The sequence below is a fragment of the Agrilus planipennis genome, unplaced genomic scaffold (genome assembly GCF_000699045.2).
Source record: "Agrilus planipennis isolate EAB-ADULT unplaced genomic scaffold, Apla_2.0 scaffold1, whole genome shotgun sequence".
NCBI classification, from domain to species: Eukaryota; Metazoa; Arthropoda; class Insecta; order Coleoptera; family Buprestidae; genus Agrilus; species Agrilus planipennis.
The window spans coordinates 639721-651597 of NW_020442466.1; the positions used below are offsets into that span (position 1 = coordinate 639721).

An 11877-nucleotide genomic window follows, 5' to 3' on the forward strand; every position below is an offset into this window, starting at 1 on the left:
CTCCACAGCTGCGTCGAGACCTGCACCTACGTTTCATAAGAATCAATCGAATAAAATGAGACGATCGACAACATGCTTGTCTTGTCATTTGTACCTACATAAAATGGGCAAATTTACAGGGTCGGCTTAATTTAGTTGGTGTATTTGTGCGAATAGTCATCTCTCTACATATATCGTTTAAGTTATTTTTTCGTTGTAACTATTGTTGTCGTTGTTTTTGTTGGTGTTATTGTTGTTTTTATTGTTATTTTTGTATGAGAATTTGTATCAATATGAAATACAGTGTTGCACTATTAAAAAAACAATAATATTTTTAGATGTGTGGGTATGTATGAATACAGACTCACTCAATCTGTTTTGATGTACAATCGAAATTATATAAATATTATTGCATTGAATTATCTTAGATCTTACAATCACTTTTTCACCATACTGTAGCACGACTACTACCTTAAGCCGACCCTGTAAATTTTCTCATTTAATGTAGGTACAGACAACACGACAAGCACGTTTTCAACCGTCTCATTCTATTCAATTGATTCTTATGAAACGTAGGTGCAGGCCTCGACGCAGCTGTGGAGGAGGCGTGTTTAGAGAGTAAAGACAGGATATCTTCCGTTTGTAAGAACGAGAAAGACGATATGCCTTTAGTGTACATTATTTATTGGGGACTTTGCCTTCTTATTTCGACTGCACTATAGTATATTTCTTCAGTGGTGCCCTTTTTACAATAGATCACAATAGCCTTGGCATAAAAGACTGCATCGATTTCTCTGATAAAGATGCATAACTGAGTAGTAACACGTAAAAATGTTGAAAAAAATATTTATTGGTGTTGATATATGTACGCTTACTCTATTAAATGTATACATATGTTTTTTGCAATGTTCTAGTTTTGTAGTTACAGATAATTAAACTATCTTGAACTTGTACCTACTGACAGTGTATAAAATTTGTTGTTAGTGATATGATAAAGGAAAACCTAATGTCATTGGTTGGAACTATTACGTGTGTACTTATCGTGTTTAATACTGAATGTAGTAAAGGACGTGCCGAAATGCTTATATTTTTAACGCTGCTTCACTTTCAATCATTCATTTGTTTGGATTAGTTTGGAGATCGATGTGATTCATCTGCTATATAATATTATCTACTGTCAAAGTAAATCCTTGGAATTGATTATAAAATAAGCTTAAAATCATAATATTTATTGAATTAGCAGTCGCTAATTGTAAAACTCGTTCTAAAAACATCCGCTTAAATAAAGCTTCCTGCTTAAATTGCGGTATGTTCCTATACTTCATTTACTTCGGCTAGCGATGTGCCCCTTCCAATGTATTGGATGCGCGCTGGCAATATCGTAGGTAGGGAGAAAACAGCTCATTATACTCTCGACTCTTGTTCATTAGACATACTTTTTCATACAATACCTGCCAAAAGTTTTGTTCAATCATTAATAGTAGTGCGAGTCGAAAACAAGCGTTAAAGCCTTTAATATGTCTTCAAATACAAATAAACATCTCGTTGATATTTTCAGTAGTAAATGGTACCAATAACAGCACATTTGAGCAATGCAATTGTAGTGGATAAAATGGTCAATTTTTCCGTGCAGTACTGTACGGATTATACGCTCCTCAACGGTTAAGAGTTTGGCCGAAAGGTGTCTCCTTCCTTTTCTGGCCTAGTGCTGTTCTTTTCTACTTTGCGCCGGTGAAACTGAAGGTCACATCGCTACAGAAAGTAAACGAAGTATTCCTGTGTGGCTATTTAGACGCATGTTTACTAAGGTATCACTAACGGCGTGGTGAACACCACCTGTAGTACAATGCTACATTTAGCGGAATTCAAAATATTCAAAAAGGGCCTTTTACGTTTCTAAATTAGATCCACTATTACACAGCTCAATATTCGTGGTAGGCATGTAACCAAATCGAACAAAGAAGTTCATGGTAGTCAGTATGCTGTCGAAAGGTCAGTCGCGGATAGTTCAAATCAAAAAACATAAACATCCTATACTTTACCTCCACTGCTTGGAGTACCACACCAGCGCCTATACTTCCTAAACTAGCGATGAAAAATGGCAGTGATATTTGCCAGATTGTTTGGTAAATACTCTCTTGCCGGATGACAGCTATAGGACCCTTTGACAATCTACTGTATTCTGATGAAATGGAAATGGCCAAACTATTTTTCTTGATGACTGCGGGTTGAACTCTGACACCTGTAATCACAAAATGTCACAATAAGTGCAGGAAAAGGCTAAATTAAACATTTTAATAATAAAAGTAGAGTACTAAATATTTATTATTCTCCATCAGCTGTTCTAAACGTTATGAGGCTAGGTTAGGTTCGGTTAGACTAGGTTACATCATGATCATCATCATAAAGTACTTAATCCGAAAACTGGTTAGGCACGAACATACACATCATCTTATCTTGAATCAATCTTTGCATTTCTCGGATACTACAGCAACCAACATCTCGCACTTGAAGATTAATCTAATCTTAAGTGTGCTTCTGCCCTTTTTAACTTTTGTTTCTGCCCCTAGTATGTCTCGAACTAGCCCTTCAGGTCTGAAAACGTTCTATCAACCTATCTCGCCTATTATTGATTCCATAGAATTTGGATGTTATAACAAGTAAGGATCCAGTGGTAAACATTTATATGCATTTAAAGGATGACTATTCTATTTATTTTGGCGAAGACTTAAATGTCAAATAAATAAAGTTGCTTCGCATTTATGTAGTATTATTTGTATGTTTGTCCCCTAAATATCAATTTTCAAGAGGAAATCCTATATTGCGTCAACTGAAATGGAAAGATCTCCTACTATATTTCGGCCAGGGTAAACTTACCATTAGAAGGCAAAACATGCTGTGTCACACATAGAAAATTAACGTCAATACCCTTTATATGATCATCCGCTTTAACAAATTGCATTTCTGACGTCGATTCCTGAATTATTTGTTCAATTGTTATTTACAAGGTTAAGAACAAATGTAATTACTCTGATTTATTGTTCTTAGATTACACAGAATGTAATAAATCAAATTATTAACAAGTGGGTACTTCCGTCACTCACGTCACTTTATTGAAAATGGATTATCCTGGAAAGTTTACGTAATAGTATAGATATGCACCTATAACAGGATCCCCATTGCATGAGCAATCTCTTTATGAGCAACTTTATTACCTTAGAAAGTTGCACACAAAATAATTTTATGTAAACTAAAGTATTTATTGGAGCTAAGGTAGGCATCATCATCATCATAAGTTCGTCAGTATCTTAATACTGGTTGGACACGGACCCCCACTTTTTCCTATCCTAACCTAATCTTCGCATTTCCCTAAAAAATGAGTTTAAACCTAGTACTTGTAGTATTTCGCTGTTCTATTCTTGATTATAACGATTTAAATAGTCTATCATTTCCTCTAATTGCTGCATCATCATCGTCATCGTAAGGCCGTCAGTCCTAAAACTGGTTGGACATGTACCTCCACTCTTTCCTATCCTGAGCTAATTTTCGGATTTTTCTAAAAACTAGAACATCCAACATCTTTAACTATTTGCAAGCAGTAATCTAATCTAGGTCTACCTCTATTCCTCTTAACTCCTGTTATGCTTGTAATATATTTCTGACTAGACCTTCATTCCTTAGAAGGTATCCTACCAACCTATCTCGCCTATTTCTTATTGCCTTCCATAGAGTCCTCTGTTCTTCTATTCTTTCTAATGCCTCTTCATTTCTAACCTTCTCTATCCACGATATCCTCATCATTCTCCTGTAACACCACATTTCGAACGCTTTTAACGTTTTCTTTTCCGCCGCTCCCACCTTCTATGTTACGCACCCGTACAGCGCCGTGTTCTAAACATACACCTTTAACAACTATTTTCGAATTGCTAAATTAACCGTTCACAAGCATAGAAGTGACTTCTTTTTATTGAAGGCTACTTAACGGTAAATATATCAATGTTTATATGTACCTATTGCTATATTCAAGTTCGTTCTATAAAAACTCAATATGTATTAAAGCTGTCTTGTATGCACCTATTATTAAAAACGGCCCATTAAAATCGGAAGCTGGAGTGGATCCCACTGTATCTTCCTCACTTATTCACAGGCTACACTACTTTTTATTTAAATTTTTACTCAATAAGTTTTGTTTATAAATAGCTGCATAAACTACAATCATTAGTAATCACATATCCCTTATTTTATGTGTCAAGTGCGCACTTCACTCGCATATCGCTATTATCTTCAAGGCCTAAGAGTTTCTACATTTCATCAACGCTCTCCTATTTTACCTCCACACTGATTATACAAATTAATTGCATCGAAAATCCACAACTTGAAAATGAAATTAAAATTACTCAGAAACAGATGTAATAAAATATTTTACAATCCAAACGTCTCTCCATGTGTATCTTGTGTATCTCAAAATTATACTCTTGGCATGATGGTGTCAATAAATTTTTACTTTTATTCAGCGATTTTTTACCATGTGGAGTAGTTTTATTTTGTCAGTTTTTCAAAACATTGTCATATCCCTTGACCAAAGATTACGGTGAAGCTCCGCTGTCTTTTTTTGTAATGCATTCATTTATCTTTCGTCCAATTCATTAGAAATATATCGTGATTATTATCGTTACTAAATATTTTTACTTCAAGGTGCTCGGTATCAAAGCTGCTTGATACACTCCATTCGCATTTCATATTGTTTCGAAAACAGGCGCCATGCATCATACGGAATTTTTAGTCATTAGTAACAAACAATAATTGTAAAATACGTTATTTATATTATTACCTTTTACGACAGTAAAGGATTATTGTTAACCTACTATTAGGTGAGTTAAAGTTTTACTTACTTTTGAAATATTAGCAAACGAAATGTATTTCCTAAGTAAAAACAAAAAAAAAAAGAAAGTACCAGGTAGATTTATGGATCATGAATCGGGAGCATGTATTGCATTTATTACACTTTATTAAATGGTTTAAAAGACATTTGCAGATTAAAACGCTACAAAAACTATTTTACGCATTATATTTTGGAAACTGATGGAAATAAACAGTTGCAATCAGAGTGAACCGGTTTAAATATTTCTATTCGGGCGCATAGTTGGTTGCATATACATATATTTTGGTCGCATATTATTACACTCACCGTTCTTTTTCTTAACGACGCCATAACAAATAAAAATACATAAAATATACATGAAGGTTTCGATCGATATTTAGTAATTAAGATCAATTCCCATTAATCAGAATTATAATACAAAATCTTATTATGTGATAAGTATCTAAACAATTGTCACAGTTCTAACATGAATTCTTGCTAAATCAATAATAATTATTTGTAACTAATAAGTTGATAACGGTAAATTCCAATTTTATAAGAAAGTACCTACCATCTTGTCTTATATATAGTTTTTTATATTTCATCCGAGATAAGAATTCAAGTAGGTGCAAAACCAGAAAAAAAAAGAACACGCTACTCATTGCTTTTCAAAAAATGCGTACTTGATTGGAATTGTTTTATCTATAAATCAAATCTGCCACTTATCGATTAAGCCATTTATTTGATTTTAATTCCTTACAAATTCGTCACGTTCAATGTGCCTACAGTGCAGCTGCTCTATACACTAGTGGAAAATGCGTAGGAATACCTGCGGTCATTTTTATACTAAAACTAGTGACCCGCCCCATCTTCGCACGGGTGCAATGCTGATACTAAATATATTTTTGTTTTGCTTAGATTATTATCGAAAAGGGGAAATCTTCAAGAGATACCCCCGGAACATACTAAATGTACTACAGAATGTCTTTATATACAACATTCACAGTGTTTTTGTCATTAGACAATACAAACCGGCCTCCCGGCCGGTACCGCCGCAACCGCTATGTCCCTGCATTTTAAGTCTGTAATATCTTCCAAAATATTCATTTAAATTACATGCTGTAAAGGGCCATATTGATCTATATTAAATGCACAATGTATTTAAGGTACTTAATTGGATAAGAATTAATGCTGTATTGCCTACAATCGCTTCGTAAATAAGTCATTATTTCTCATAAAAAGTAAAGAATAAAATGGTTATTGTGGGTTATCCCTAAGAGATAGACATATACCATCGCGGACTTTTTTGTAGACCCTTTTAAGATGTCCAATATTGTAGTACATTATTTTGATCTATCTCGTAGGGTTCAGCCAGCGTTTGCAATGTAAGCGCAAAAAATGTGTTTATTTACGACATCACATTAGAAACCTCTAAAATTATCAGTATTTCCCTACTATATTATGCATGTATTATTCATATAAACCTTCCTCTTGAATCACTCTATCTTTTAAAAAAACCACATCAAAATCCGTTGCGTAGTTTTAAAGATTTAAGCATACATAGGGACAGACAGCGGGAAAGCGACTTTGTTTTATACTATGTAGTGATAGTGATAATAAAGTAATATAAATCCGAAAAGTACAAATTAAAGCCTATGAAGAGTGTTCAAAAGATTTCGAGATTATGCCTTAGCTGTATAGTCTGGTCAAATTATATTCATATTTGTAAAAATTAAGCAAATACACAAAGTGTTCTCTAGTGGAAAAAACTCATATAATTTTTGCCAAGTTACCTATTATATTTGATTTGTTTGTTCCTTAACTAGGGTAAAATTGTACCCTGCTGCTGATTAACTTTTTAATGCTTTTTATGTTTTTCTTGCAAAAGAAGTCTTGTTTAAATCTGACAAATGTCAGAAGAAATTAAGAATCGAACTGAATCCTGTATTGTCAAAAAAAGGCAATGTTTATAACAAATAAAAATTTATAAAATAAATACAAAAATTAATATGCGGTAAACTTACAGTCAATTTCGGGCATAGGATCATGGCTGACATTATTAGCGCTGACTGTGCTTGTTCTATCTGTTTCCACTTCCTTTTTCTCAATGAAACCAACCATTATTAAGATGTGTTGTTAAATAACAGTAGGTCATTCTTTTTGAACCAATTGTCCTAATCACGAAAACAAAATAGTTACTCATTTAACAACAATAACTACAACAAAAATTCGAAACTTTATTAAAGGTATCTACCCAACTGTTTCAAAGTCGATATTAAAATTGGTTGGGCAGAGAAGAAAACAAGTTGCTTGCATTCAACACAAGACCATAAAACAATCACGTAAATGGGTAACAACTTAAGTACAATAATGAAGAAAGCAAAACCAAGACTGTCCAGTTTTGGTCTTGGTCTTACTCAAATAATACTAGTCTTGATCTTGGTCTTGCTCATCACTACTTAAGTACATTAGTAATGTATATATGACAACTATAAGCAATCGAGATTATTTTTCTCCAATTGAAAGATAATTTAAGGAAATATTAAAAATATAAAAATGTAGGTCGGTACAATGCTTTTCGATATGGCACCCCCTTGATCTACAAATGTTCTACTTGACTGAAAAATACTTCAGGCGCTTTTTCTATTACTCTATATGCGGCAAAACTTGCAGGGGTTATTCCCAAGGTTATTCAAAGAATAGTTTACCCTTTGTTTCGAAGATATAGAGTGTTAAATGTTTTTGGACGACAGCAATATTTTATTACCTAAGTATTTACACGTAAATCTTATTAATCTAGATGAATCGTTAAAACTAACTACCCCTAGCTAGAATGAATGCGTCTAATATTGTCTTGTTCCAAAAAGTTTTGAAACAACTGGTCGATAAGTCTTCCTGATTGAAATAACACCTCTATTAGCAGCTCACCCGCAAAATTTTGTCGAAAGCATTTATTGCTCTGTATCTTCAAAACAATACGATTTTTCAATATCACAAACTGTTCTTACAGTAACACAAGAAATTACCCCTGGAAGTTTTGTCGCTTAACACCATCAGAATAAAGTATTTAAAAATTTTTAAAAAAACCTATGTTGTATTATATTTGCAGAATTTTTTAGGAGTTATTACGCGCAAAAAATATTAAATAACTAAATGTTTAAATTAGTGAAGCTGTTAAAAATTATAGAGGCTAAATATTAAAAATCATTCTAAAAATCTGTTAAGGGTGTTTAATATTTATTGGTTTTAAACATAGTTAACCTTTGCCATTTTTAATTGGCTTTAATTTTTTTTCTTTTATTTTCTTTTCTTATCCATTAAAGCATTACCAAATTAAATTTTGGAGGGGTGTCTCCTACTATTAATTACTTAATATTTTTTGTGCAAAACTCCTTAAGTGGGTAGGATGCATAATCCAAAATTTTTCACATATTTCCTTGGAAACTAATTATTACTTCACTATCACTAATTAAATATATTACATCACTAGTGCACTCAATAAAAACTTATTTTGAATTGGGGTTGAAGTAACATTAGAGATACTCCATTTTTCGTTATAATCCAAAATTTTTATCATTAACGATTATGTTAATCGATCCACTTACTTATTATAATTTTCGTCGTTACGACTGACGTACGACGAATATTCACTTTAAACACTAAACCACTGTCACTAGTAACTAGGAACGATAATTGCAGAGCATTTCAAACCACCTGACTGAGTGAGGTTTTTATGCCAATGCCAGTCTACTAAACTGTTTTAACTCGCACGCACACACACAGGCAAACAAACACACAATACTTTACTTTTATCTATTGATTATTTATTAATAATAACAGAAAAACAATTAGTGGTGGCTAATATTCACCAATGTTACAAACAATTGCCAGTGCGTAGTGAACCACTTGGCACCCTCTGTCTTCGACACTGAATTTATTTCTACGCTCTGACACTTTTTATTAATAGAAAAAACTGCATATCATTTTTCCTACCATTTCGGACAACTCCTTTATCGAATTTTTGATTTTAGTTTCTATAAAAAGGTATCACAATGTAATCGCACGTTTATTTATATCACTGTAATTAATCATTCTTTATTGACAGATCGAGATAACAGTAGCTTGACGTTGAAGAAAAATCACTTGTTTAGCTGAATTTTTTAAAAAATATAAACCAGCGTAGTTATTATTCCAATATATTTCGTATTGGTATTACAATATGTTTCTATTTCTTCTATTTGTTAAGGCACTTTGCAGTTTTGCGGTATACTTGTTCATATTTACTCTCACGTTAATCAGTTTTTACAAAATAAATTTACATGAAATAGAGTTCTTACAACCAAATTCCCACCACACAAAAGGAGAAGACAGGAAAAATTTTAACCATAATATTCCATTTTACGTCAGTTTATGTTGCTTAAATGATTAACAAGCTTAAGCGATAAAAAATGCAAAAAAATTACCGTTCGAGTTAATGTTTTATGATAAACGAAACAATATTTGCAATTTCTGATAATGGCTACATTTCTGACAATTGGTAGTGGCGTTCGCTTATTTGCCGTATAAAGTAGAAATTGCTGCAAATCTAACTTATTCTAGTTTAGAAATCTAACTTTTACTGCTATCTCCATATATTCATATCCTTGATAAATGAGAAATTCTAAATGAAACTGAATTTGAATACTGCTAGAATACAAAAGGAGACCATTGCATAATTTTGAATCCAGTGTTGACTCAAAATCCGTTGACAGCTTTTTGCAGCTGGAACTACAATATAAAACAACCCAACAGTTCACTACTAGGTGGATAAATATGCGTAATCTACAATTGTTTTAAACAATAGGTAAGCCAATGTTAAAATTTAATTTCTGAATGATATTACGTATCTACAAAATCAATTCGTTGATTGTCTACACTTCTTGAGTATGTCTACAGGTAGATACCGACCGGTAGTTGGCAATCTTTTGACTAAAAACGCGAAGGGTAATAAAATTTACCCTGAGTGAGGCATATTCGCTTGCTTAACAATAGGAATTATTTCGGAATTATCTAGAGCAGGGATGGCGAACCTTTACGTATCGACGTGCCATTTTTATAAAGAAAAGTTTAATCAGGTCAAAGACGTGCCATCAATTAATTTTGTCTCTGTGATTATTGGGAAAATAATAATAATATCAACTTAAACTTATTTATTTACTACAAAAAAATAGGAACATTTTGCAATGTTTGAATTATACGTGTAATTTAAATTAAAGTAAAATTAGTGTTACTTTTGTTGTTGCAGATTAGATGACAAATAACTTATGTTAGGGTTGTAAGATGTTACCTACTTTTAGTAGAATGCATGCTGAACTGGAGTTATCTGTCAAACGATTTCTAACCGAGTTTTTAATGTTATTCATCTCTGAAAATAATGACTGGCATGCATAGGTTGAGGAAAAAACGTTTTCAAAATAGCATAAGCCAGCTTCTTCAAACAATCAAAAGTGTTTGGTAACGCATTTCATGTTTCCAAAATTTTGTTATTAGCATTTTCACTTGTATTACCTGCCAATCTTTATGTTTCAATTAGTTTCCTTGTTTCAATAAAGTTTTGGATCCATATTGAACTAGACTTTATGATTGATATTAGTGACGTGCCTAAAATATTGTGTCGCGTGCCATTGGTTCGCCATCCCTGATCTAGAGGAATGAAGATAGTTGCAGAGAATTCGATAAAAATAGGTCTCTGGATGACAGTCCGAGTTAGTTTTTATATAAAGACAGCTTACCAGTAACATAATTAAGCATGCTAATTTCGGGATACCCTATACCAAGGTCTCTGGTATAAATAAAAACTAATTTAAGTATCTAGTTAAATGCTAGTGTGTAATACAAATATACGTTTAAATAAACACATTACTAGAAGATTCGTTACAATATATTATCGTCATTGTTTTGAACCGAAGTTCAGAAAGCTTTTTTAAAATACAATAATTAAATGAAATTAAATGTACTTTCATTTTTATTTTTCCTATTAAATTTTTTTGTAGAGTTACTAGGATTCGATGTAAATAGGTATTTATTGTTTTACTTACCTCTACGGTGTTTTATGGTATCTAACCATTTGTATAAAATGCCAATTACGAATTCATTGTGTTTTAACAAAGAAAGCTAAGTAAATATAAGTAAGCATAACAATGCGGCCTTAAATTATGGGTCACTATAAAAAAATGAATTTGAGATAATTCGATTACACTAAATACCGTTTTGTTCTAAACCAATTATTATGGAAATATGTGTTTTACTATATGTATTGTTATATATTATATTAATTGACTAAAAAATAAATTAGTAAATATTTACAGTCCATAAATTGTATTACCATTCTACAGATCAGTGCATTATTGGAAATACCAAATAGGCTCAAGAACATTTTCTTTTGTTTTAAAATGAGAAAAACTGTGGACTAATGTATACTTTTCCCATTAACGGTAGGAAATTTACAATGAATGTAAAACGTTACAATACAAATAGCAAGTTCGTGATATAAAACTAAAATTTTATCATTTATTGTAATCAAACCCCAATTGTTTCATTTTATTGACTCGTTTTATGTCATTTTATTATGTAATGCTAGCATGAAAGGAGCTGTTTTCCTCCTTTACTTTTCCACTGATTTTATCGGTTACATGTTACTGATGGTGTAAATAAATTGAAACACTTATTGTTCGTAAGAGTTTTCATAATTGTCTTGCTCCATTATGATACTGATAACCATTTAAATAAGATACAATAGTTTCAATATTGTCTAATAATAGTACATTACGTATCGAGGGAAGAAACAAGAAAGCTGTAAACGCCATCTGTAGTACAGTGCTACTGTTTACAGCGCCTTTTGTCGTATTTTCTAAAACGCGCTTTTAAGGCAGCAGGTAAATGTTGGTCTGTGCTCTGTCGGGCTGCCTGCGACGCGCTGATGAGATCCAAAAAGATCGAAATCGCGATCCGCGTCTGGCAGTTTCGACAGAATACAGACCACTTCGAATTATTTTATT

General features: G+C 32.4%; 2 protein-coding genes across 3 annotated transcripts in view; one reads left to right on the forward strand and one right to left on the reverse strand.

Moving 5' to 3' along the window:
• LOC108733441 (carbonic anhydrase-related protein 10) overlaps nucleotides 1-11877 on the forward strand; it is a 258247-nt gene that overhangs the window by 227743 nt on the left and 18627 nt on the right. The gene's annotated exons all lie outside the window — the stretch shown is intronic.
• Nucleotides 1-11877, reverse strand: part of LOC108733403 (solute carrier family 41 member 3-like) — a 51314-nt gene that overhangs the window by 10071 nt on the left and 29366 nt on the right. Inside the window, exons 1-3 of one of the 2 annotated variants that reach the window (XM_018464558.1) lie at nucleotides 8446-8790; nucleotides 6865-7014; nucleotides 2022-2221 (exon numbers count right to left, since the gene is read on the reverse strand). In XM_018464558.1, the coding sequence (XP_018320060.1) occupies nucleotides 2022-2221; nucleotides 6865-6961 (297 nt within the window). In that variant the 5' untranslated portion in view covers nucleotides 6962-7014; nucleotides 8446-8790. Of the gene's footprint in view, nucleotides 1-2021; nucleotides 2222-6864; nucleotides 7015-8445; nucleotides 8791-11877 lie in introns of those variants that run through there. The other variant, XM_018464567.1, reaches the window with a different exon arrangement.